General features: G+C 43.5%; 1 protein-coding gene across 2 annotated transcripts in view; it reads right to left on the bottom strand.

The window, feature by feature from the left end:
- Positions 1 to 1,370: 1,370 nt before the first annotated feature.
- The window catches only part of NDST2 (N-deacetylase and N-sulfotransferase 2), a 77,805-nt gene continuing 51,773 nt past the window's right edge, over positions 1,371 to 27,402 (bottom strand). For both annotated transcript variants that reach the window (XM_081955241.1, XM_081955242.1), the window contains exons 3-14: positions 24,973 to 25,060; positions 24,203 to 24,357; positions 23,522 to 23,707; positions 20,386 to 20,514; positions 13,184 to 13,366; positions 11,323 to 11,419; positions 10,241 to 10,364; positions 8,570 to 8,744; positions 8,293 to 8,463; positions 4,967 to 5,076; positions 2,950 to 3,052; positions 1,371 to 2,847 (exon numbers count right to left, since the gene is read on the bottom strand). In XM_081955241.1, the coding sequence (XP_081811367.1) occupies positions 2,722 to 2,847; positions 2,950 to 3,052; positions 4,967 to 5,076; positions 8,293 to 8,463; positions 8,570 to 8,744; positions 10,241 to 10,364; positions 11,323 to 11,419; positions 13,184 to 13,366; positions 20,386 to 20,514; positions 23,522 to 23,707; positions 24,203 to 24,357; positions 24,973 to 25,060 (1,647 nt within the window). In that variant the 3' untranslated portion in view covers positions 1,371 to 2,721. The remainder of the gene's footprint in view (positions 2,848 to 2,949; positions 3,053 to 4,966; positions 5,077 to 8,292; positions 8,464 to 8,569; positions 8,745 to 10,240; positions 10,365 to 11,322; positions 11,420 to 13,183; positions 13,367 to 20,385; positions 20,515 to 23,521; positions 23,708 to 24,202; positions 24,358 to 24,972; positions 25,061 to 27,402) is intronic.

Here is a 27,402-nt window from a genome sequence, read left to right as displayed (position 1 = left end):
GGACTGGGGAAACCAGCGTGCTAGAAATAACCTGTGAAATAAAAAATGCACACAAACAAATACATTCATATTACCTGCAATGAGAATCAAGGAATAGGTTTTCATGATAGAAAAATTGAAGAGAGAATGTGATTATGTCTCGTTAGGCAGACTGAATTGAAAAAACTGATCGGCGGAGTGCAAAAGGAGGTGTGGCTGAGTTTCATTCAATTCAGTCTCGAGGCAAGCAGACCAAAATTAACCCATTTCTTGGATTCTCTAAGCAGCGCACTGGAGAATGATAGAAGGCGAACATTGGAAGAATGCTCAGCACTTTCTCTAGGCATTTGAAGTCATGTGTACAGAAGAGAGAAGCAATCCAGGTCACTATAAAGTGCAAGTCAAGTGTTCCAAGTCAGTTCTGGTTGAGCGATGGAGAGACCATCCTAAAAGCAGCACAATGGTGGAATCTAGAAGTTAAATGGAATTGACCTCTTCCAACTTTGAAATCTATGTTTGTTTGCATAGAGGTTATGATTTGCTGCTGCAAATATGGGGAACTGTCTAGCAGACTACAAACTCCTACCTCCTGTTATTTTTACAATAATATTAAATAGAAATCATTTTAACTTTGTGTATTCATCAACTTATCCCTTACCCTTGATATTTGACTAGGACATTCTAATTAACATACTAGCCATTCTGGAAATGTCTTTGATTCCTTTGAAAAGAGCTGTGCAGTGCCTTGGGAGTGAATTGCAAAAAGGCATCAGACAACCATCTCCTTTCCCAGAAATGCTCAGTCTCCCTCTGTAGCTGTAGCCCAATCCCAGGAAAAGCCGTACATTGTTTAAGTGTGATTCTGAAATGCTTCAAAGGAGCTGTCTGTGACTCTTAAGTGCTGGATACAATATAGACTTGGCCTCTTGCAATTAGTTTTATACCCAATTTTTCTCTCCTGTATTATTCATGGACTTGAGCTGAATACTGTGTGTACATTTCCTCCTCTAATGAGCCCTTGACCTTCAACTTCACTCCTTGGGTAGAACGTACTTCTCTTGGAATTCACATGGGGATCCCGGTAGGTGCTTAAGCTTTGAATCACTTAGCAGATCCCAATCAGGCTTAAAAATCTTTAAAATGTCTGCCACTTCCAATTAGCCTCGTGTTTCTCCTCCAGAAAATACAGTTTATGTTATTGATCAGATTTTTTTGAGATTATCTAGTCTTAAGTGTTACTGTTTTCTAGTTTCATTTTAATAACTAAACCAAGTTCTTACAATCCAGTATAGAGTGATCTCCATTGCTGCATGCATAATCAGAGCTATTTGGTCAGGAAAAAGGTTAGCGCAACTTGAAAATCTACATCTAGCAAAAAATAAAGCACTTCATTTATTGATCCAAATGCTATGTCTAATCTTTATTTAGACATTGTGCTCAGCTGCAAGAGCCAAGAATTTATTTGTATCATTCAATGTGAATGACAATATACATGAATCCAGTGCAGGAAGAACAGCACTTTTTCCTTTCTTTCTTCAGCCACAGGGTTTTAGGTTGGTGGGTTACATTTTTGGTTACACAACATTTCCCGCTGCTTGGGGACACATTGAGATATTATAAAGTCCATATTATATATTTACAGACAATGGTAAATTCACAATTAAAAATGCACAACAACTAAGCTTCAATGCGAAAGCTTGGTTGAAATCACTTTCTTCCCTGGTTCAATGAACGCACCGAGTTACAGATGTTGCCCCAAGGTGTCTCCCCGTCTACGTCTGCGTATTTTCAGTGAGCTCAGCACTGGGTTTCTTGGGAGTTGCTGGGCCACTGTATATAAGGCATGTTTGAGAGATGGACAAGAATCTGCTTTGTACTCCATGAGATGGTGGTAGCAAGGCAGAAAGTAGGAATAGATTCTAGAAGGAAACTGGAGACTCATTGAGGCAAAATGAGACATTTTGTACCAATTCTGTCCCCTCTCAACCATCAGCTCCTTGCTGTGCTCAGAAAGGAATGAAAGGAGACTAACAACTAAATGCAGAGGAAAAATCCATGCAGCGGGCATCAGAGGACAACTTCTCATCCCAGATGAAGATAAGTTTCTTGCAGCGGCTGAAGAGAGCACATTGGATTTCTCTCCATCTTTTACTTGTCAACAACCACTTTCTAGCGGAGAATGTCTGTACCATTCTAGTGACATCACCTATTTTGCTTCCCTGACCCCTGGGGTAGAAACCATGAAGTAACTAAAATGGAACTAAGAAAATGCCATTTGATGTCCAGGACTAAGAACTTTGGAAACACCACCCTATACATAACAGAGCTGTCACAAATAGTAAGACATTCACTTGCTAGTTTCCTGAGCATTTTGGACATTAACAAGAAATGTCACAGTAGCCTACACATTTGCTTGCCTCTGCTCCTTCAGCTTCCTTGCATCTGGGAATTACAGGCTACACACATTCCCATGTTAGTTACCATAGAATTTGGGAACAGTGGGCGACTACTACACAGTATCTTGTGCAATTATGGTCTGAAGGTGTCTCTCAGCTGCATCAAACTATAAATAGTTGAAGGTGCATGGTTCGCCCAGATGGCATGCTTCCTCATCCCTCTCTGGGTGATTCAAAGAAAGTTGGCAGTGGTGTGTGTGTGTGTGTGCGTGCACGCACATGCGTGTCCTTCCCGAGGGCTCCCACTTGAGTTTGTTTGGCAGTCTTGCTTGTGGAGATCTGGGCTTCAGCTCCAGCTTGAATTCTGCAGCTCCTCCCTGAGCCACGTGGGGAGAGGCTGCCTGAGCGTATTCAGCAACTTGGATAATTCAATGTTGTGCTCATGGTAGAAATCTGCCAGGAACATCCGGGACTGCAGCAGCCCCAAAGAGAGAGGACACGTTAATGAAAGGCCAGGGACAACACTTTTTCTCTCTCAATTATAACAGACATGCAGGAGTTCTGTGTAGCTTACCGAGGAATCCATCTCTGGATATTTTCTCCCTTTACTCTTCCCCAGGCATTTGGTCTTTCCTCCATCAAGCAGCTGGCACCAAAATCCCTTTGCGTCATCATACCTGAAAGGGGAGCTTGCTTTAAACAGTCCTTTTATACACCTGTGCTTTAATCTAGAGCAGTGGTTCTCAACCTGTGGGTTGGGACCCCTTTGGGGGTCGAACGAAACTTTCACAGGGGTCGCCTAAGACCATCGGAAAAAACATTTTCGATGGTCTTAGGAACTGAGACACCAATTTTATGGTTGGGGGTCACCACAACATGAGGAACTGTATTAAAGGGTTGCGGCATTGGGAAGGTTGAGAACCACTGATCTAGAGTGCTACAAAGGTTAACTGAATACCTTTCTGGTTTTCTTTTTCTTTCAGTGCCTGTTTGGCCAATGAACTTGCCCAAGATCTCTCAGGAAAAAAGCAACACCAGTTTTACATTACAGGAACTAAAATGAAACACAACTGATCTCCTACATTTCAGGCTGGCTCTGCCTCCCTCTGGATAATCTCTGCCCTTGTGGATCAAGGAGGCTCTGAATCTGGTACGGGAGGGAGTCCTTGGCAGAGCTGATCTCCAAGGCAAGGCATCCCTTTGGCAGGAAGCCCTGTGAGATCAAGGAAGCCCTGTGAGATCTAACCTGATCACTGTCTATGGAGCCAGAGGGAAGAAATCTCTCCTGGGCATCCTGGCTCTTTACAGGAATCCTCTTAGGCTCTTCATCCTTGGTACTGTTTACTTATTGAAATTAATGCAGGCATCCTTGTCCTGTTCATGGCAGCTCAAAAAAAAAGCAACGAAGTAAAAGGAACAATTTCAGATGAATGAAAGCATCAGGAAAGGCTGATGAAAGTGGTGTCGGCAACCCAGAACATAACAAGGGCAGCAATACATAAACCTCTGCATTTATGCTAGCAAGAATTGCCTTGGAATGGGTCTACCTTCTATCTCCTTTCTTGGTGCCGGCTAGCCTGCCCAATTTGTCTTTTTTGTTCCCTTGAATTAAAATAAATGAGAACCACATGCTGCAAAATAAGGGGGCAAAATAAGAGGACTCTTGAGCTCCAGGGGCATTCTTGAAAAAGAAATGTGTCTCTGTGTCTAGAAGTTGAGCTGTGGCAACTGCACTTATTTTCTTGGTTTGAGACATTTTGCTGCCCACGCAAGCAGCTTCTTCAATCAGAACAACCCTGCCATTTGGGAAAGAAACCCTGAGGTGGGAATGCCCCTAAGGAGGTTAGGAGTTGGTACATTCTAAGGACTTTCTGCCTACTCAGCTCCCCCAAAGAAATTTGTTCAGACTGAAGAAGCTGCTTAGATGGGCAACGAAACATCTCAAACCAATAATAAGCCCAGTTGCCATAACTCAAGTTGCAGACAACTCTACTTGGATGACTGCGAATCTTCACGGGGAAGTATGCATGTGTGCGCGCACTTCCCTACTCTCAGCTTCCTCTATGCAGACACTTACTGAAAATAGACTGAATTTTTAAAAAATGCCTTTCAAGACTGTAATCAGAGGGATGATTATTTTTATTTGGTTAAGTCCCCTTTAACTGAAGGATTCAGAATCCCCAGAAGATGGCAACAAGCTCAGATGTTGTTCTAACTGCCACCATCTCATGCCATTGAACCTGGTTTGATGGGACTCTAAAGAGGGCAGCAAGTTTGTCTACCCTGCCAGGTCTTGGCAAACAAGCCAAGACTGACTGAAGCGGGAGCAATTAACAAGCTCCTGGGCTTCTGATTCTCATTATGTGGAAATGGGAAGTGATAAACCCAACCAGAAATTTTATGAATCTACAGAAAGGGAGGGGCGGGATTGCCTGACCGTCTCCTCATTTAATATTTTGTTGGCCTAGAAGTGCTGTGTTCAAATCAGGTCATACAGGGAAATTAGCTTATAAGCACCTGTCACACAAATGTATATGTTTTTACAAAGATTTCAAGACAAAAATGCCCCCATGCAAATGGAGAGCCCTTACTTTAGTGCTTGTGTGTAGTTGAACAGTGGTGTAATTCCCAGAAACCGTTGAATGTTCTCCATAATGGAAGAGGGGCTGTGTCGAAGCTCCTGCCCATCGACTATCAGAATCTAAATGGAAGGAGAAATGGCCAAAGTTCTTGGTAAATCTAACCAACCTTTGCATCAATGAAAGAAACTTTTAGTACAATCTGTAATTCTGCCAGACTGCGACCTTCAATAATCTTGACCTAAGTGCTCTTTGTAGAGAAGGAGATTTGGAGTTAAGAAACAACCCCCCATACAGGATCCGGCGTTGTGCCTTTACTAAGCCCATTGAGCCAACACTTGCTTTGCTTCTTGAAAAAGGATGTGAAGATGTAGAAGTTCCTTTAGTAGTAACGGCAGTAACGATGGTACCTGTTGATCAACCTTGCATGCTAACTTGAAAGTCTTTTGGCTTTTGCTTCAACTAATGATATTTTCGGGCTGCCCTACATCGTAACTGTTGCAATGATTTCAGAGCCCTTCCAAGCTTCATGAGGCGTGACATGAGGAACACTTTTTGGGAAGTTTGTGCACATCTCTTGATTGTGGCATGATCCCCTTTCACAAGCCTGCATCAGAAAGAGAATGTGTGGGTGTGTATTTCTTCTTAGGGGATGGAGCCTCAAGTGCCCTACTAGCTGTAGTCTCATTGACTGGAATAACCAGCTCTTCAGGAGAACAGGTTGTGGTTGGCCTTTTCCTAAGCTTTTTCCAACAGAAAAAGTAATTTGGCTCAATGTGCTCAATAAAAACATGGCAAACTCTGGGAGTTTGTTTAATAAACAACTCACTGTATGTCAGCGGTTCTCAAATAGTGGGGCGCGCCCCCCTGGGGGGGCGCGAGGCTCCGTAAAGGGGGGTGCGAAGACTCCCTTTCCATCTGGGTGCAACGGCGGCGAAGGCGTGGGCGAGGCATAATATATCCCGCCTGGAAGTGGCAGCACTTCGGGCTGTGGATTTTCATTGGAGCCGCGGGCTGGAGCTGTGCAAGAAGCCTGCTCGGGCGGGGGTGGGAGGGAGGGAAGCATGGGACCACCCGTCTTCGCCACCGCGTAGCTCGCCTCCCCGCCAGCAGCTCCACCGCCAGCATTCCGTCTGGAAGCGGAAGCGCAACAGCCGCTGTTGGGGAAGGGACAAAGGGGCGGCGGTCGCCCGATCTTGCCACCGCCACCCCTTCGCCCCTGGTAACGGCGACTGTTGTGCTGCTGCTTCCAGCTGGGATGCTGGAGGAGCTGCTGGCAGGGAGGGAGGGAAGAAGGGCAGAAGGGAGGTGGAAGGAAGGAAAGAAAAGCAGACACGCCGGAGGGAAAGAGGAAAGAAGGCAAGCAGGCAGGAAGGAGGCAGAAGGAAGGAGGGAAGAATGGAACTGGAAGGGAGGCAGGGAAGGAGGGAGGGAGAAAGGAAGGATAGGAGGATAGGGAAAGAGGAAAGAAGGCAGGCAGGCAGAAGGGAGGGAGGTGCAAGGAAGGAAGGAAGCATAGATAAGCAGGAGGGAAAGAAGGCAGGCAGGCAGGAGGAAAGAGGAAGGAGGGAACTGGAAGGGAGGCAGGGAAGGAGGGAGGGAGAAAGGAAGGATAGGAGGATAGGGAAAGAGGAAAGAAGGCAGGCAGGCAGAAGGGAGGGAGGTGCAAGGAAGGAAGGAAGCATAGATAAGCAGGAGAGAAAGAAGGCAGGCAGACAGGAGGAAAGAGGAAGGAGGGAACTGGAAGGGAGGCAGGGAAGGAAGGGAAGGAGGAAGGGAGGGTGGAAGGAAGGATAGACAAGTAAGAGGGAAAGAGGAAAGAAAGCATGTGACTACGGTGGGAGACGAGGAAAGACCGGTGTGCTATGTTATGCAGAGGTGTACTTATAACAATTTTATAGACAAATTATACTATTTACAGTCGCGCGGGGGGGGGCGCGAAATGTTTTCTTCTTCCTAGGGGGGGCATGACAGAAAATAATTGAGAAGCACTGCTGTATGTTTTGATAGGACTGAAGCAGTGGTGGGTTCCAGCCGGTACGTACCGGTGGCGGCTGGGAGCAGCGGCCACTGTACCAGAACGGTGTTTTGGTGGGCCCGCCCGCCCGCCTACGTTCCTTACCTGCTTTTAAGTCAACCGGGCCATTTGCACATGCACACGCAGCGTACAGTGCTACATGACCTCCGTTGAGCAGCTGGAGCGTCGCAGGGTGGTGGGTGTAGATGCATAAGCAGTGTGCGTGCCCGAGGTGGAAGCCTGGCCCCGTCGCAGCGTACCAGTTGCAACGGTATCTGGAACCCACCACTGGACTGAAGTAAAGCATTTACAGCACTTCAGGATTAGGGATGGTTCAAAAGGGCTGACAATGTTCTCTCTACAGCATCTATACAAAATCTCCCCAGAGACTTGTAGAGTATTTCTAGATGATGCATATCACTTTAATGATATTTCCTGAACGAAGAATCAACAGACATAGCAGGTATTTCCTAATTATATCTGGTTACCAGACTATTATACTTTCTGTCCACCCCACTTCTTGAAGGAGGCGGTTGATAAATTCCTTTCTCTTATGATTCAGCTGGCAAGAGAGAGTACAGAATTTTCTATAAACAGGGTTTGCATTAGTGATGAAGGTCAAAAGTTCAAGAAACTCTGCTTCTTCAAAGTTCCTTTCCACTCTGGGTCCGCTCACTTCTGAAACCTAGAAAGCCAGCAAGTTTTTAATAGGGCCTTATCTTAGTATTTATTCTTCTTGAACCTCTCTTTGTGAGAGAGACCTTTGGTAAGTCTCACAAAGAGATATTCAAAAAGAATCCGAGTTTGCTTCTGCAAATGAAAGCTAATACATTCAGAAAAGGTTGCTCAGTATCAGTTTTAGGGTTCACTTACCGTATTTCTCAGACTATAAAACGCACCGGAATATAAGACGTACCATTGAAGAGGTAATTTTTTAAAAAAAGGTTTTGCACTCTGCAGGCCACCCAAACTCTCTGCACGTCTCATTTTTTGCAAAAATAAAATAAAATAAAAGCATGCAGAGGCTCTAGGAGGGTTATAGAGTGCTCCTCGGGATTTGGGGGGACAAAAACGGCCCATTTATTGCTCATTTTTGCCCTCCCCAGCCCCCAGGAGCACTTTCCACGCCTCCCAAAGCTTCTGCACGTCCATTTTTGTGAAGGGGGTGGCGTTTTGGGAGGCCAAAAAAGCTGTATTCAGTGTATAAGAAGCACCCACATTTTCACCCTCTTTTTTGAGGGGAAAAGGTGCGTCTTATACTCTGAAAATATGGTAAATTGTATTCAAGTATCAGCTTGATCATGAAAAAAAATGGTTGTACCTGCCCTGATGGAAAATACGTTAGCCATCTGTCCAGATGTACTGAATATAATCCAGGATTCAGACAACGACTCTGTAGATTATGCAGCTCTTGGGGGGCCTGGGGTCCAGCAGAAATGGTCTGGTAAAAGGTGTAGTTCAGGGCCACAGGGTCATTGTGAGCACGTTGATGCTGCAAGTGTGAAAAGTGAAGTAAGAGCATAAAATTCTGCTTTTCCCCATTCAAAAGGCAGCCAATAGGTAAAGTTTCACCTAGACAGCCTGGCTTTCTGAGTTACCTGATACCAAGAGTAGGCTCGGTCAGCGGGGTTGATAAGGACAGCAATGATTTTGGCCTGTGGAAGAAGAGCTGCACTTCGTTTGGGGACTACCTCGGTGTCAAAGTAATTGGCACTTTTCTCAAACATGAAGTCTGTGCTGGCATTAGAAGGGATGGGGAAGAATTCCATGTACCTGTCAAGTTGAGGAAATCAGGAAAAAAAAATAAGGGAATCATAATGATGGGGATGGATTTAATTAGAATTGAGAAATTTCTTACTATACACAAGAAGTTTGTAAGCACTGACAAGAGTACACACAAGCATTTGCCTTGTTCTGGCAGGAGTCTCTGCCCTCCCTCATGCTGGATATGCCATGTTCTGATTCAACCTGGGATGCAATGAAGCCTGCCCTACGGGGAATGACACAAACACTATCCTCTCTGAAGGCTGCCTTGATCAGTTACTCCAGGGTTTCTCGATCTGGCTGGGGAAATTCTAGGAATTGAAATCCACACACCTTAAAGTCATCAAGGTCGAGAAACACCAATCTTGTCTTTGTTTTATGAAATGATAAATGCAGATGGTTAGATTAGCTACTCTGATCAAAGAAATGAACACATCCAGATTTGTTTCTGCTTGGTAGCCACTTCTGAATGTTTGTGCCTGAGATGGGAAAAAATGAAACTCTGGTGATTAGGTAAGTTTGTGATTTTAGAAATGGCTGGTACATATTAAACATCCCTACGACCCATCCGCTCGCACAGAGAGGGACTTCTCCAGGTGCCGTCCACCAGACAGTGCCATGGGGCGGCGCCTAGGAGCAGAGCCTTCTCTGTGGCGGGCCCAGCCCTGTGGAATGACCTCCCCCCGGATATTAGGACCACTACTGACCTCCGCTCCTTCCGTGTCAAGCTCAAGACCCACCTTTTCCAAATAGCTGGCCTGGCTCAACCATAACTTCGTAACGCTCCTGATGGGTTTTTTAATTTAGTAATTTTATTTAAGGGGATTTTAAATTGTGTTTTTAATTGTCTTTCACTTATAAGTCAACTCTCCTCCATGCACATATGTATATGTCTCTGTTCTTTTTGTATATATGTTTGTCTTATGTGTATTTTTATCCGTTTTGATTGTACGCCGCCCCGAGTCCTTCGGGAGAGGGTTGCGGCTAATCAAATAAAATAATAATAATAATAATAATAATAATAATAATTATTATTATTATTATTATTATTATTATAGTTGTGAAAGTAAAAAGTTGAGGATGTAGTGTTATTATTTTATTCTACTGCACTAAAAAGAATCAGAAGTCAAGGCTTTCTCCCCGCCCCCACTTTCCCCTACACTTCTTTCTTTTCTCTCTTCCTTTCCCCATTTTCCCACTATTTTCATTTTTGTTTTATAAAAGTTTAATAAAGTTGTTTTTTTAAAGAAATGATGAAGGCAAATCAGCGACCAACACAAGCATCCTTGGACTAATTAAAAGATAGCAATGTTATATAACACTTGAAGTTCACATTGTTTTATACAACTGGCTGGATGCTGGAACAAGAATAAGTTGCTAGTGCGAGGGAGACTCATGGAAATGCAACAGGATGTGGAGAATCTTGGCCCAGCTTTATGACCAGGGATAGGTAGGCAGGATCCAGAGGCTCTCAGAGACAATTCAATAGGAATCGCAGCACGTACCAATCAATTCCTTTGTGATAGTTGGGTCCATTAAAGAACTGGATCTCTTCAAAGGTGGATGGGCTTGGGAAATTGCTAGTCACGGCTGGGTGCATGGAGAGAAAGAAATGCACAGCAGTTGTTCCTGCAACAGAGAATTAGGAGGAAAACAAAAGCTTCATCAGCGTTATGTTGGGTTTACTTCAGCCATAAATAACTGAAATATCTGCTAGTTCCAAATACAGCTGGTCCTTGACTTAAGATAACAGCTGAACCCAAAATTTCCAATCCTAAGCAAGTAGTTGTTAAGTAAGTTGCACCCCATTTTATGACCTTTTTTTGCCAGAGTTGTTAAGTGAATTACTGCAGTTGTTAAGTGAGTCATGCAATCATTTTGCAAACCTGGCTTCCCCTATTGATTGGAAGCTAGCTGAGAAGATTACAAGTGATGATCACATGACCCCAGGACAGAACAACTGTCATAAATATGTACCAGATGCCATGCACCCAAACTTTGATCCCATAACCACGGGATGCTGCAACAATTGTGAGAATGGACCCTATGCCACTTTTTTCAGTGCTGTTGTAACTTTGATCAATCGCCAAACAAATGATTGTAAATCAAGGACTCCTTGTATTTCTTTTCACTTATGCACTATAGCGGAGTGGTGAAGAATGCTGATATCCAGTTTAAACTTACTTTTGTACATTGATTAATCCCCAAATTTATTGAGTTGCACATCTATCTTATCTCAGTTTGACAGGTCTGAAAGGAGTAGGGAATCTCCATGTAGATTTGCCCCTCAAGATTTACCCTCCATGGTAAAATCCTCATTAAACTTTAAATCAGCAGAGAGGGAATGCCTGCTGTCCTGAGGCTGGTGAACTAGAGCAAGGGCCCAAGTCTACATGACCAGCAGTAAGGGAGGTGAGAAGGTGGAGTTTGGTGACATTCAGGCAGCTATAACTTTTCTACCTGGACTTTAAGGGGTACTAGGCTGACAGATGAAGATTGAAATCACAAAATGGAGAGACTCACAATGCATTATACAAAAGTCAAATTGCTAAGCAAGAGGAAAAATGCCATTGGGGAAAAAAGTTACCAGTTTTTTGAGGACCAATAATAAGGAATTTAGGAAGCCGGTCACACGTCTTCTCTTTTGACCAGATATCCTTATGCCGCTTGTCATCACAAGGGTTCTACGTCAAGAAAGACATCCAACATGAGATCATGTAGGCAATACATGACTTCGTATACATTAGGTAAGTAAATTGTATGAGAAGGTCCCCAATCTAAGATGTGTTCCACCGTTTGGAATGTGCTACTATGATATTGGGTGAATGGTCTACAAGAATACTGAGCTGTGGATCAAAGCTGTTTAATCACACTACTTTTTTTATAATGTTATGAAAACATTTAATATATCAAAGCAGACAAAGTATTTTTGAAAAGTTTATCTTTTGATATCTGCACTTATTTTGAAATTTTGTTTGCTTGATTTTGCTCTTTCCCTAATAGGAAATTCAAGAGAAGTAATTTCAGCACTGGTCAAATCCCCCGGGCATGTGCTTGGTTTTGAGCAGCGCATTTTAGGAAGGCCACTGACATGAGAACATGTTCAGATGGCAGCCGCCAAGAGGGCTTGCAAAGAAAAATGGTCATGAGGAACAGTTGGTGCTGTGGGTAACTTTAGTTTGGAAGACATCTGACAGACATCTTCAAGACATCTCCACCCTGAAGATCATTCAGAGTGTTCCAGAAGATAGAATAAAAAATTGTGGGTTCCAATTTTGGATACATTTTCGTTAGGGGGGATTTTGGTTGAGCGGCAGGTAAGGGTTAGCATTCAACTATAGACCATTTGTTCATACCCATTCCTGCTGGATACGCTCTCTTATATTCCAGGATTTGGAGGAGAAGGGGTGCCAATCTGGTAGTATTGCAAGAATTTGAAATAGCTAAGGCAGGTGATATTATCTTCATTCAAGGTTGGTTTAGCTGGATTCTTAGCATAGCATAACTTTTATAGCCAGTTTATGGGAGCAACTGATATTCAGAGACTCCAATTCCTTTATTATCTATTTTACCAAAAGACTCCTTAATTGCATATTATCCGAGGGAGTTTCTAGCAGTCAAAGAAAGCTGCCCACCCAGGTAAACTCCCCAGCTGAATTTCTAAACATGGGTATGCTAATAATCATCTCCACATTCCTCTTTCAAGGATTGATAAGAGATGTCATGATGTATTTACAGGTTAATATATAATCTGGACTGGTACATGAAGAAAAACAAAAACTGGTTCTAAGGTTAACTTTCTGACTAAGAGGAAGGTCAAATATGTGCTGACAATCAGTAATGCCTCTCTTGACTTTGTTTTTGTCCCTTGCTTGCCAAAGGAGAGCTGTCCCTGGTGTTTGTCCCAGCAGTTCCCAATTCTACAGCCCTGAGACCTATTTATGAACATCATTTTCCTTTCAAAATAACAGCCTCAGTTGGGGGTCTGAAGCTAGATTACCCACCCAGGTAATCTGCCCACTCAACAGGACCTGCCATTGGAAAAATGGTTGGATTCACCAATGACCCACCTTGCTTATACATGCTGAATATGTATATGTACATGTACATATACATATTCAGTATATACATATGTACATGTACATGCTGAAAATGGAATCAGAGTCACTTCAAAAATGTCAAACGTCTCTCAAAAATAAAAGTTTCCTATGTCCAGAAACAGCCATAACTTTCCATATTCCCAGTTAATTCCAAAAGAATCAAAGGGAAAATGAAATGCAGGAATTTCTCTCTTGCAGCAAATAATAAAGATTCATTAAACTCTGAACTTTCTACTTTTGTATTAAGATCAAATCAAATTTTCAGCTGAAGTGGGAGCAATGGGAGCCTATCTTAGACATTGTTGGAAAATCCACCCCCACCTCCCACTCCCAACAATGCTTCCTCACCTGCCACAGAGGGTTCTTTTCCTCTGAAAATATTTCAAAATACTTTTTGGCCAACTGGATGGGAGGCAAAGTCCGAATACGAAGATTGGTCCAGCACTGCACGAACTTGACAAGGCTTTCAAAAGTGTAGAGCCCAAGCCGGTCATTGCCGTAATTGGACAAGTGGGTCATGAAGATGCTGATCTACAATGAAGGAAGGAAGTGGAAGCTTCCATTAGTATCAACCATCAAATGCACTTGGGCCCCATTGCTTTGCTTCCTGCAGTTCAGTGGTGTGTTCCGGATCCCGATGCAACTGGTACGGTGCAACGGGGCTGGGTGTCCACCACATGCACGTGCACTGCATGCATGCAGCGCACGCATGCGTACGTACCACCCGCAACGCTCCAGCTGCTCGCTGGAACGTCATGCAGGCGCCATACGCTCCATGTGCATAAGCCCGATTGGCTCAAATACAGGTAAGGAGCGCGGGCGGGCCCTCCAGAGCACCATACCGGAACAGTACCTGGTGCTCCCAGCAGGCACCGGTACACCTGTACTGGGGTGTACTGCTTGTATCCTACCACTGCTGCCGTTGCAAAGCATTCAATGTCCAAGATCCCCAAGTTTTTGTTCTTTCATTTGTTTAGATTTGACAATTACAGTCATCCTTGCCGTGGAAGAGGATATTCATATAAATAATTCCTGTGTCCCAGAATTTCTTGAGAAAATTTTAATTAATTCATCAGTTCCACTTAATTCTTTTTTTTCTGAAAAGAAAGCCATCATATCTCTCAGTCTGTTGAATGCAGAGCTATTTATTTATATTGCTTTTTTATATTTATTACATTTCAAGAGCAAGGAACTTGGGAGTCTCCTTCTATTGGCATGACAAGTGCATGCTTACTGAAAGTCTAGTCTCCATCGGGGGTGGGATGTCACAAGCCAACAAAATACCTTTAGTTTCTAGAAATATGACCCCTGCACGTCTTCATGCCCCCCTCCCCAAATCTCATGGAAAGACCTACCCAAGGATTTTATTTATAAATTAATCCTTTTCTGTCTAAACCAGGGGCGTCCAAACTTGGGAACTTTAAGACTTGTGGACTTCAACTCTGGCTGGGTAATTCTGGGAGTTGAAGTCCACAAGTCTTAAAGTTCCCAAGTTTGGACACTCCTGGTCTAAACAAGGTAACTGGAATTTCCTTTTAAGAATCCAATTACAGTATTGCTAAGACTGGTGGGGGCCATCTTTTCTATAGTCTGGGAGGTGTGACGGGGAATGGTACTGTCATTTAAACTTACTGCTATGTCCATCTCACATAATTAACTTTCAACCTGTTTTTTGAGTCCCAATAAAACAAAAATACAATACTTCAAAGTATGAGAAAATCAAACCTACAACAATTACTACTTGGTGGTACCAACGGACTTCTGCACACCATAATTATTGCTAAGAACTTTGCAAATTTTACTAGTTGCTCATGTTTGATCTTGTAATAGTAACTCTATAACCTCTTGGTCAATTTTCACAATTCAGACAATTGTAGTTATGAATGCCAGATACTATGAGGAATACAATGGACAGTTTAACAATGAATAATATCTTAACATCTGAACACTCAAGTGTAGTTATCACAAGTACTTTTATCTGTTGTGACCACAATGGGTGACGCCAATTTGAGCTAAAGTAAAGAACATGCTAGGAGAAGCATGTAAGATGTTATGAAAAGTTCTAGAGACTATTCATGGGGTGGGGGCTGCAATTGGTGGAACGTTATCCATGTCATTTAAGGGGTCTGTATCCCAAGTTCAGGCAAAGCTGAACTTAGGGTGCAGACCTTGAAAATGTGCAATGTAAGTCAGGTCAGAGTAAGTCAGGTCAGAGTTAATTTGCCTCTGAAAGATTTGCTCTGTTTACATAACATGCTGAACAGAATCTTCACCTGATCTGTGTGCCATGATGAAGAATTTGAACATGAGTTTGTCGAAATCCTGTTGCTAACTATACTTCATCCCAGCCAAAAAGCTGAGAGGATATATGGGGCAACTGAGACAGGGCAGCCTGCCCTGTTGTGCTGCCCCATGTCATCCTAGCACTCTGATGCATTTTCTTTCCCTCTTAACTGCATGCACTCTGCAGAGAAGATCTCCATTTTTCAAAATCAATGGACCACACTACCCATGTACCTAGGACGATTGATTTTATTTTCTCAACTGTGCTTGCTTGGAGGTTTGAAGGTTTGATTCCATATTTTATTTCATTCATCCTTTGTTTCATCTTCATTTCTTTTTTGGGGAGTTTGTGGAATTAAGGACCTGAGACAGGAGGCCTTTTTGGATCTGGCTTGGATCTGACCACTCTACCCACTGCTGAACCTTAGAGAAACTTCATCTTTTCCTTGTTCTGCACACCAGTCCCAACACAACACACACTTCAGCCGGGGCTTCTTTCAGGTGCCACAAGCATCCCCTTGCTAATCAAAGCCTCTTTCTGCATTCAAGCTTAAATTCCTGCACATTTTTTAAATTTTTATCTTAATGGCATTTAATAGTTTTTGATAAATGATTTAAATACCATATTTTTCAGAGTATAACACGCGCCAAGATTTTGAAGAGGCAAATTTAAAAAAAGCTTTTGCACTCTGCAGACCTCCCAAAAATGGCCCGTTTTTCGCGAAAACGGGCCTGTTTTTGTCAAAAAAATGGCCATGCATTACCTTTAGAAGGATTATAGAGTGCTCCTGTGGGTGGGAGCAAAAACAAGCAAAAAAGGGCCAATTTTTCACTCATTTCTGCCCTCCCCAGTCCCCAGGAGCTCTCTGAAAGCCTCCTACAAGCTATGCACGGCCATTTTGGTGAAGTGGCGGGGTTTCAGGAGGCCAAAAATGCTGTATTCAGTGTATAAGATGCACCCAGATTTCACCCTCTTTTTTGAGGAGAAAAAAGGTGTGTCTTATACTCTGAAAAATACAGTACATTCCAGTGAAATTTAGATATCAATCTTTTTTCCTTAGAGACTGACGATGATCTGCTCTCAGAGACTCATAAAGTCAGTTGGGCCATGACACAATTATCTCTAAGTCAGATCTTCTGGCCTTCCCAGAGGACATTCAAGTCGTTGGCCAACAGAATTATCTTTATTATTTACTTAACCCAGGAAATGAAGGGGTGGAGCCCACAGATATCAGCTATAGCCAGCTGCAAGGTCCTATCGCTTCCTGAGATCTTGATGCCGTTCCTAATAAGCAGAAACTGATCCCTTGCAATATTTTTCTAGGATGTTGTGGGTCTCATTTGGATGCTTTATCACTGTATCCCTAAAGTATCGAAATAAGGATTCCAATATCTTGGAATCTACTACAGCTTATGAGGACGCAAATCATGATCCCAGGAAGTTCTAGTATTGTTCCATACTGCATGAGCAGGGCCACATTTGGAACACTGCATTTGGTTCTGGTCACCACGATACAAAGAAGATGCTGAAGCCCTAGAAAAAGTACATAGAAGTACAACAAAGATGATGAGGAATATGGGGCTAAATCAAGACAAACAGCAAAGGGAACTAGGTATGTTGAGCCTAACGAAGAGAAGGTTTAGGGGAGACATGACAGCCGTCTTCCGGTACTTGGAGGTTTGTCACAGGGAAGAAGGAGCTGATTTCTAAGCACCTAAGGGCAGGACAAGAAGCAATAGGTAGAAACTCCTCAGAGGGAAATCCAACTTGGAAATAAAAGAGGAATTTACTGACGGTAAGAATGAGTAATCAATGGAAAGGCTTGCCTCCTAGAGTTGTGGGTGCTCCATTGCTGAAGGTTTATTGGATAACCATTTGTCCAGGATGGTTGAAGGACTCCTGCCTTGAGTAAGGGGTTGGACTAAAAGACCCCCAAGGTCCCTTCCAGCCCTGTGATTTTAAGTGTGGCAAGAGCAGAGATGATACCATGTGACCAACAGCAAAGGCTTCTCTCAATAACTTGAGGAAGTGCTTGACTACGAAGCAAAAAAGAGGTACTGTTTTAGTCTGAAAAATTAACAATTTGGAACTGTGCAATTTGACAGGATTGTATAACAGCCTTACTAATGAATGTTATGACTGCAAAAAGTCATCATCTCACATCATGAATGCTCATTTTTTTCACTACAAAAGCCTGGGAAAAAATGCTATCATTCATTTCTTCAGCAAATGTCAGAAAAATTTGACTGACAGCTCTACAGCTGCATTGGTGTCAAAGCATAATAGAGCCACCTGGTTACCTAAAGATTCTTCAATAACAAAAACTTGAGAATGGAAAATACAGTTGGCAGCATAACCAAATAGGAGAGAGATATTCCTATTCCTGAAAATGGATTTATCCTTGATTTATGTTTTTACCATACCAATTTTTCCAAACACAGGTGGGTCTTTTTGTTCTCTGGAGAATATTTTTCATCTGTGTAGTTTTACTTGGAGTGTAAACTGGAGAAGGGATCAGGGAAAAGATGACTTCACTGCATGTTTCTCCACAAATGGTGACAGATAGTCCTCAACCCAGACCACAATTGGGACTGGAATTTTTGTCATAAGTCATTGCAGTTGAAAATTAAGTCAGACCCAATTTTACAACAATTTTTACAGCAGTCCAGCTTCTCCAGCGGGCATTTGTTTGCCAGAAAGTGGCAAAAAAAGTTGCAAACCATAATCACTTGACCGCAGGACATCACAACCAATCATAAATGTGAACTGGTGACCAAGGTAGCCAAATTGTGATTGGGAGACCATGGGGGTGTTATGACAGTCAAGTGTGAGCACAGATCACAAGCTACTATTTCCGTCATAACCTTGAACCATCACTAAACAAACAGTCATTAAGTCGAGGACTAGCTGCATGTGTGGTATTCTCAAACTTTTGGAACTGATTCTTCAGATTTTTTTGGAAACACCTTATAGGTACCCTCACATTGGTTGCCATGGTGACACAGGCACAGTCACAAAATGCCAGGTTAGCAGAAGGCACGTGGATGAGATTCTGCTTGTTGAGTCACTGAACTGGCTACCAGAGTCGTTCTTTGGATTCTTGAGGACTCCTCGGTTTTTTTCTCTACTCTTCTTCAGAACTGGACTGCAGCTACTCACTAGATTATTTTCTAAGGGTGCCCTTGAGATTTATGTGAAGCTTTGCAGTGCTCCTTGTGCTTCCTGCTGGCGTTCTTGCTACCCCAACCCTCTAGCACTTTCTTGAGGAGCCTCAGTGGTTCTTTCTGTGCTCAACCTTTGAATCAGGGCAGTCTACGTTTGCCACAGCACACCAAAGCCAAGCACTACATTGCTGCTGCCCCCTCCCCACCCCAAGGACTCATACCTCTGCTGCCAGCTTTTTAGAACAAAGAAGTGCAGCCAGTGACAGCAAAGTTTGCTACAGAAGCTGCTCTGATTACCTAGTCTACCTGTTCCAAGTCTCTCTGGAATCCCAGCAATAGGAACAGAGATCAAAGCAAGGACAGCAGCCAATAATACTTCAGCTCCTCTCCTTCTTCCTCCCATTTTCAACCTCCTCTCTTCTTAGGGACCTGGTGTGGGTCAGCCTTTCTGAAGTGCATAGAAGATCTTTATGGCCTTATTGAGGAGGTCAGGCTTAAAGTTGTAAAGGCAAAAAGTACAGCAGCATCGCGTGGCTACCTTGTCCACAGAAAAACCTACTGAGCTGCTTTGCAAATATATATTTAAAATATGAAGAAACAAAACAGGAGAATTAATAGAATAGTGAAAATAAAATAAATGATTAACATAAATTAAAGCACGAACCCCTCCTAGTGAAAAAGAAGAGGCCAAACTTCATTTTAGTATGAGTTCTTTATGGCTGATGCCTGGCGGATGCGCACACAAATTAAACCTAACAATCTCTGCTATTGAAAAATAAAAGTCTCAAGACTCAGGGCAGAGATATTAAACCACATGAAAATTTGTGCCCCTCGGGCAAAAGCATGCCGATAAATATTTGATTGGTTGTGGGTATTTTTCCTTCATCCCAATCTTGCATTTAATTCACTACGGATTTACTCAAACCGAGGATGGGTTGCAGGGAGGGGAACATGTGGACGGACATGTAGCGTAACCAGCAAGGTCCGTTTCTCATGCTGTGCCCAAGACCTTTTTATGGTATCTGTCTGTGCCACCAAAGAAAGACAAGAACGGATTCTTGAAAACGAGCTCTTTTCCCACTGAGTGGGAATGGGATCAGGTAAGAGTAGAGCGAATGGGGATTACAGAAACGCCACCCCGAAACAGAGGGAAATTGACATGCTCCTTCTTCTTAGCCCTAAATCTCTCGGAGAAATGGAAAAATCCTCTTGTTCTAGTGCTAAGAGAGCACGAAGAAGGACTGCAACTGACTAGTCATTCTCAAGCCACGTGAACGATTAAATTATAATTATTAATCCATGTGTGCTGTTCTAAGTGGAATTATGACCTCACATAAGCAACTCAAAAAGAAAAACGGCAATCAGGAAATAAGATGAATATTTCTTTATTTATAAAATTGATGCATAAACCAGCGGTCCCCACCCCCAGCCCACTATTGGCCATCAGCTGTTCAGAGCCAGGCTGTTCAAAGTAGCGGGCAAGCGTGCATTTGCGTGAGATCCACTCACCTTTAGTATAGCAACAGCACTAGTACTTAGACTTACAGTATATACCATTTCATAGTGCTTTACAGCCCTCTCTAAGCAGTTTACAGAGTCAGCCTCTTGCCTTCAACAATCTGGGTCCTCATTTTACTGATCTCAGAAGGATGGAAGGCTGAGTCAACCTTGATCCTGGTGGGATTTGAACTGCCAAATTGCAGGCAGCCGGCAGGCAGCAGAAGGAACCTGCAGTACTGCACCCTAAACACTGTGCCACCAAGGTTCTGTATGGTATTTTAGATTATGAGTCTTTTTCAAATTAAGAACTGATGATGAAGAAGTTAAAATCATTCAAGGGGTAAATAACTACTTAATTTTAGATTTTAAAACATGGTACAAACCTCTAAAAGAAACTTTACATACACTCATGTATCATTATCTTACCTGCTAAAACCTAAACTACCATGCTTTTAAAATAAAATAAAAAATGCAAGGAAGGGGTATCTAAGTTAATAGTCCCCCACACCAATTAACATTTATTTAGTGGTCTACAAATGCAGAAAAGAAAAAAAGAGGAAGTCCACCAACTGAATGAAGACTTTTGTATTCTTAATACTTACTGGGTTCAGGAGCAGCGTCAGGAAAAGTTCTCCACCACGAATGCTCTTGTCTAATTCCTTGGATCCACCAGGGTACTCATTATAGAATATAGTGTGAGTAAAAAGACCACAGGTCTGGCGAGGCAACACCTGGATAAGCCAGAGAGGAGGAGCAAAATCAAAACAGAGGGTTGGTTCTGGCTGTGAACCGTCACAGGCTGAGGGGAAAAGACAACGCCAACAGATGGGCAGACTCCACTCCCTCCACATCAGATGCCCTGGCCTTCAGCTAAGATTCCTAAAGTCCCATGAAAACTTCTACAGAGGTAGAATGGAGATGGACAGAGACATTGCCAAGAATTGTCTATTTTCACATTCTTCAAAAAGCTAAGAGATGAAATAACTCTTTCTCAAAATAATTTTTATTCATTGTATAGAATTATTATCACACAATGAGTTAGACCAGAAATCAGATGGATTTGTGTGGACATCTTTACTGAGCCAAGTTGTATTCTAGTGCCTTTTCCAACAATGAAACTCCATGGGGGCGGGTGTGTGTGTGTCATAAATCAACAGAATACTTTTAGTTTCTATAAATATGACCCCTGCACTTCTTTGTTTGGTTTACCGAGGAGCTGAGGGTGATGAAGCGCCACAAGAGACGCCTAGAGAGCAGATGGAGATCTTCACACTCCGAATCTGACCGAACACAGGTAAGAGCCTATTTACGGACCTACCTTGTGGCATTAAGAGTGGCCAAGCGTCGATATTGTGCCACTCTTATTGCGTCCGCAGACAACCGCCCTGCCGCCCTGCTCCGGGTGACCCGCTCCCTCCTTGTACAGAGGCCGCGGGAAGCCCCCTTGCAGGGTAGAGCAGAGGAATTTGGGGAATATCTGCAGGACAAAATCGCTCAGATCCGCAGCGAGTGGGTCCCCTGCAGTGGTCTAGGAGGGACGCCAGAGGCGAGTCTTGAGGGACCATCTTGGGAGGAGTTTGACTCTGTTACTTCCGAAGATATGGACAAGTTGCGTGGGCGACTGCGAGCCACCACATGTTTACTGGACCCGTGTCCCTCCTGGCTTGTACTGGCATCCTGGGAGGTCACACGAGGCTGGCTCCAGGAGTTAGTCAACGCCTCCTTGAGAGAGGGGTTCTTGCCAGCCGACTTAAAAGAGGCGGTGGTGAGGCCCCTACTCAAGAAGCCTTTCCTGGATCCAGCCATATTAGCTAACTACTGTCCTGTCTCCAACCTTTGCTTTTTGGCGAAGGTTGTAGAGAGTGTAGTGGCACAACAGTTCCCACGCCACTTGGATGAAATTGATTATCTAGACCCGCGCCAGTCCGGTTTCCGGCCCGGTCACAGCACGGAGACGGCTTTGGTCGCGTTGGTGGATGATCTCTGGAGGGCCAGGGATGGGGGTTGCTCCTCCATCCTGGTCCTATTAGATCTCTCGGCTGCTTTTGATACCATCGACCATGGTATCCTATTGCGCCGTCTAGAGGGGTTGGGGGTGAGGGGTACTGTTTTGCGGTGGTTCTCCTCCTACCTTTCTGGCCGAGCGCAATGTGTGCTGACGGGGGGGGGCAGAGTTCGACCCTGAGGCCGCTCACTTGTGGGGTGCTGCAAGGGTCGGTCCTCTCGCCTCTCCTGTTCAACACATATATGAAGCTGCTGGGTGAGATCATCCATGGTTTTGGGGTCGAGTACCATCTGTACGCTGATGATACTCAGCTGTACATATCTACCCCGAACCACCCCAACGAGGCCGTCGAAGTGATGTCCCAGTGCCTGGAGGCCGTACAGGTCTGGATGGGCAGTAGCAGACTCAAGCTCAACCCCTCCAAGACGGAGTGGCTGTGGTTACCGGCGCCCCGGTTCAACCAGTGGGTTCCATCACTAGCCATCGGGGGCGAACAGCTGGCCCCCGTGGAACGGGCACACAATTTGGGCGTCCTCCTGGATGCCCGGCTGTCAATGGATGACCATGTGACGGCCGTGGCAAGGGGGGCGTTCCACCAGGTTCACCTGGTGCGCCAATTGCGCCCCCTATTGGACCGGTGCGCCCTGCACACAGTCACCCATGCGCTAGTGACATCCCGACTGGACTATTGCAATGCTCTCTACATGGGGCTTCCCTTGAGATGCACCCGAAGGCTGCAGTTGGTCCAGAATGCAGCCGCGCAGGCAATTATGGGAGGTACTAGATACTCCCATGTAACACCTCTCCTGCGCGGGCTGCACTGGCTACCTGTGGCTTTTCGGATGCGTTTCAAGGTGTTGACTATCATCTTTAAAGCGCTCCATGGCACAGGACCTAGCTACCTGCGGGATCGCATCCTGCCCCATACATCCCTGCGGCCGATTCGCTCTCACAGGGAGGGACTCCTCCGGGTGCCGTCCACTAGGCAGTGCCAGCGGGCGACGCCCAGGAGTAGGGCCTTCTCTGTGATGGGCCCGACCCTCTGGAATGACCTCCCCCCGATATTAGAATAACGACCGATCTCCGCTCCTTCCGTAAGAAACTTAAGACCCACCTGTTTAACTTAGCTGGCCTGGCCTAACTGTAGTTTTTGTGTCCCTCTAGCCTGTATTTTAAATTTTTTGGGGTAGATTTTTTAGGTTGTTTTAATTTTTAACTATATTGTACAGCCTATCATTTAATCGGTTTTATGGGTATTTAAAAATATTTAAGTTTTGTATATTGTTTTATTTGTGGTCTGTACACCGCCCCGAGTCCCTTTGGGGAGAGGGGGCGGTCTATAAATTCAATAAAATAAAATAAAATAAAATTTGTGCCCCCCTCCCCCTGCAAATCTCATGGAAAGACCTACCCAAGGATTAATTATAAATTAATCCTGATCTGTCTAAACAATGTAACTGGAATGTCCTTTTAACAATCCAATTACAGTATTGTTAAGACTGGTGGGCTCCATCTTTTCTATAGTCTGGGAGGTGTGATGGGGAAGGGTACTGTCACTTAAACTTACTGCCATGTCCATCTCACCTAATTAACTTTCAACCTGGTTTTTTTTGAGTCCCAATAAAACACAAATGCAATACTTCAAAGTAAAAGAGAATCAAACCTATTAACTCCTGAATAGGTTGCACTTCTTTTCTCCTCTAGGCAGTTAATAAGGCTCGGCATCTTCTTACCATGATTCCATTATGGATGAACCCTCGTCGATATCGGGCAGGTCGAAGATGAGGATATTCTTCTGTGCTGGTCACCCCAATGTCCCAAACACTTTTCCATGCTTCATAGAGTTGGGCATGAACCGGATAAACCCCTGAGTGGTGGGGGGCTACTGCATAGCCCATGTCTGTGGGAATTCCATGTTCCTGGGATGTAAACAAATGTTTAAGAGTTCTACGTTCACTTCATTGTTAGCAATTTAGCAAGAGGGAAGGGCGGCTGGCTATGGGGCAAGACAAGGAGTATATACATAACAAAACAAAACTTGTTTGCTTGCCATAAAGTCATTAAGTAGGATGGACAGATAGGACGGACAGATCAATAAAAAACCATTACATTTTTAATTTTCCTAACATACAGAAGATATGAAAGAGGGTACAAGTTCCAGATCAGATATGAAATATTAATGGAACTGGAAAGTGTGAAGCAGGAATTAGGAAGAACACAACACTTAGGAATTGCAAGAAATTTCGCATTTTCTGACAGATGTCTATGTCGCAGATGGCACCTATTTTTTAAACACTTTCTGCAAACTCTCTCCTACTGCAGTCTGTGCTATTATCTTTACATCCTTATCGTAGAACTCAGCAGTGGTCATAAACTAGTAGCAGATTGAAACATTTCAGAAAGTTGTTCCTTACCAAAGCAAACTGCTTGTTGAGTTTCATTTGCTCTGCCAAGACAGTAACGTTGTGAAAGAGATGTGGCTGCATGTGACTCCACATATGAGGAAACCACCAGAATTCCTTCCTGTTCTTCAAGAGCATATCATCTCCTTCATCTTCCTCATCTGTACCTGGAGGCCCATGGAAAAAGGACTGAGCTAGGGTTGCTGGGTCATTATTGAGCAAAGATACTAAAGGCCAACAAGACAAAACATCATTTACATTACTGCACAACAGATTTGAAGAATAAAATCCACCAGCCATTTGTTTTGTTTCCTAATGAGGTCTTCACTGAGACAGGAAGCTCCTTTCATCTCAGAGAGAGAAAACTTTCTGCTGGTGTCATAGCAGATTAAGCCTCTGACCATTTGTCCAAAACCATTAGGCTCAAAAACTGGGCTCCCTGAATCAGTGCCAAGCACACTTAGTTAAGAAACATATAAATAGAAGCAAGGAGGTGACTGATAAAAGAAATCTCGGGTAAATATTCTAACTGTACCAGTTATTTCTTTGTTTGTTATTTTTCACTATGCAGGAATTTGGCTTTCTTTTGAATCAGCAGGCTTATTTACTTATTAACTTAAAACATGAATATAGCTGCCCATCTTATATCAAACTCAGGGCAGCCCCCTTTCAAGATTGCCTGAATCTGGCCAACTCAGGGGAGTATGATTAAATGTAAATCCAACACGAATTTGCTCCTAAGAAATGGAATAAGTTCATATAGAACAAAAAAAAAATCTTACCAGTGTGGTAGAATTTCCCAGAGAATCCCAGATTGAAAGTGAAATTGGGAACCAGCGCCCTCAACTTGTTCTGAGTGTTTAAAAGAGCCTTGCAAGAAAAGAAGAGAGAAAAGCTGAGAGAAACCATTCAAACCAGTTCCTTAATCAACTCATGTGATGATAGGAATCCATACCCTTCTCAACAGCTTCTTTCTCTTTCATGACTTTTACCAACTGCATAAACTGGAAGTTGAGTAAGTCCAAAAGACCCAGCCCCACATCACCGCCCCTCTGCCACTTCCAGGCTTTCCAAAGCCACAGATTCCTGGTTGAAATATACCAGAGTGAGTATCTGGCCAGCTGAATCTGCCTTCTTCTGGGTCTGGGTTTTGATAAGATATTTCTTTGATCTCTAACTGCGCTGGCATTTTCTGGACTTGTGGCATCTTTCCTGGTCTAGACATTCTGAGCATTTGTCACTCCAGTTCAATTGTCTCCACAATCATTCTGGATACCTTTTCTTCTTGTGTTCTGTTTGTTTAAGGGTGGATAATTGTCTCACTCTTTAAAATGCTATTTCATATTTAGCATTCTACTGGATAATACATATATAGTGCTTATACGTATAATTTCTAAGCAACCTCATTTGACTAAAATCCCTTTTGGTACTTGGCATCTGCATTCTGTGTTACTGAGTCCTGACATTCCAAAGCATCTGGGAAGGTGATCTTCAGAGAGGAAGATCATGCTAAGCAACTTAGTAAAGCCTAACCTGGGTTACTATAACAACACACGTGTCAATTGATAAATTCAAAGAATTCCCATTTACCAGGAAACTGCACGGGTCCTCCTGAGAGCACCCCTCCACCCAATTAGGTTCAAGAGCATCCCCAAATGTCTGCTCTTTACAGAGTGTTTCCTGATTTAATATGCTTCTCAAGATCAGATCTCAAAATATCCACAAGCTTGATAATCAATCACCACCAATAAAAGGCAGAAATAGAAGGTTTCCAAACGCTATTTGCAAGTACTGTTCATCTTTCTTCTGACACTTTAGAATATTGAAAACAAATCCACATTTATAATTGATTTAGTTTGACTGGTGTAATTTTCCTAAACAACATTTATGAGATGCTTCTAACTTCTTTGTCACAGCAGGAAAGTGTATTACTTCTAGGCAATGCTCCATACTTTCTTTTAAATTTTATTATGCAAATATATTTGTTCCTATAATTACATAACTATTTTATTTCTGAAAATTGTAACCTGAAACATATTTCCCTTTTTTATTCTTTTTTAAGAACACACATGGATTGAATGAAAGCAAAGATCTTTATGTTTTTGTAAGGCCAATTCTATCTAATTTGCTTATCGTGTAGTTTACTTTTATTTACTCTTCCAAGACTTATTTCAGAATTAGTATGAATATGAAAGGAAAGACCCAGCAAACAGGTTCTTGAAGGCAAGAAGAGAAGAAAAATGCTGCTGAGCTTCTGGGTACATTGACCAACCCCTTCGTCAAGACTATTTCCAAAAAATGGGAGATTTCACTCTGCAAATTCCCATTTCACATCAGTTTTCTTTTTTCCATTTTTTTCACTCCCAATTTTTTCAAATGTCAACTAATAAAAAGACCAAAACAATACAAGCAAATTAAGTGTATACCGTATTTTTCGCCTTATAAGACGCACTTTTTTACTCCAAAAAAGAGGGTAAAAATCTGAGTGCGTCTTGTAAGCCGAATGTAGCCACTGGGTCATCTGAAAATGGGGCAGGCAAAGAGGGGGCTGCAGAGATCGTGATGGCTGGAAAGGAGAGAGGTTTCGCTTTCAGAGCTCCCGCTCGGCTGGGCTCCCGAGAGGGCTTAGGCGGTGGTGGCGGTGGCAGCGGCTCCTCACATTGCTGGGGCGCTGCTTTAAGCTGCCCTCCTCCTGCAAAAGAAAGGTGCCTCAAAGCTTTGGCTCCTGAGACCGGTGCGCTGCCATCCAAAATGCTGGTACCACGATTGCTGCAGCGCCCGCTTTACCTGCCGCTTCTCGGGCAGTTCCAGGCGGCAGAGATCGTAGTAATAGCATTTTGGATGGCAGCGCACCGATCTCAGGAGCCAAAGCCTTTGAATCAAGTTTGATTGTGTCCCATCTAGCGTTCTCCACCCCAACCCCAAATCTCTCCGGATCCGGAGAGATTTGGGGGTGGGGGTGGAGAACGCTAGATGGGACACAATCAAACTTGATTCAAAGGCTTTGGCTCCTGAGATCGAAGCCTTTGAATCAAGTTTGATTGTGTCCCATCTAGCATTCTCCACCCCCACCCCAAATCTCTCCGGATCCGGAGAGATTTGGGGGTGGGGGTGGAGAACGCTAGATGGGACACAATCAAACTTGATTCAAAGGCTTTCGCTCCTGAGATCGAAGGAGGGAGGGAGAAAGGAAGGATAGGAGGATAGGGAAA

Source organism: Natrix helvetica (genome assembly GCF_964273705.1).
Source record: "Natrix helvetica genome assembly, chromosome: 5".
Classification (NCBI taxonomy): Eukaryota; Metazoa; Chordata; class Lepidosauria; order Squamata; family Natricidae; genus Natrix; species Natrix helvetica.
The sequence above is the reverse complement of the archived record's forward strand: the minus strand, read 5'-3'. Positions and strand labels throughout refer to the sequence as shown.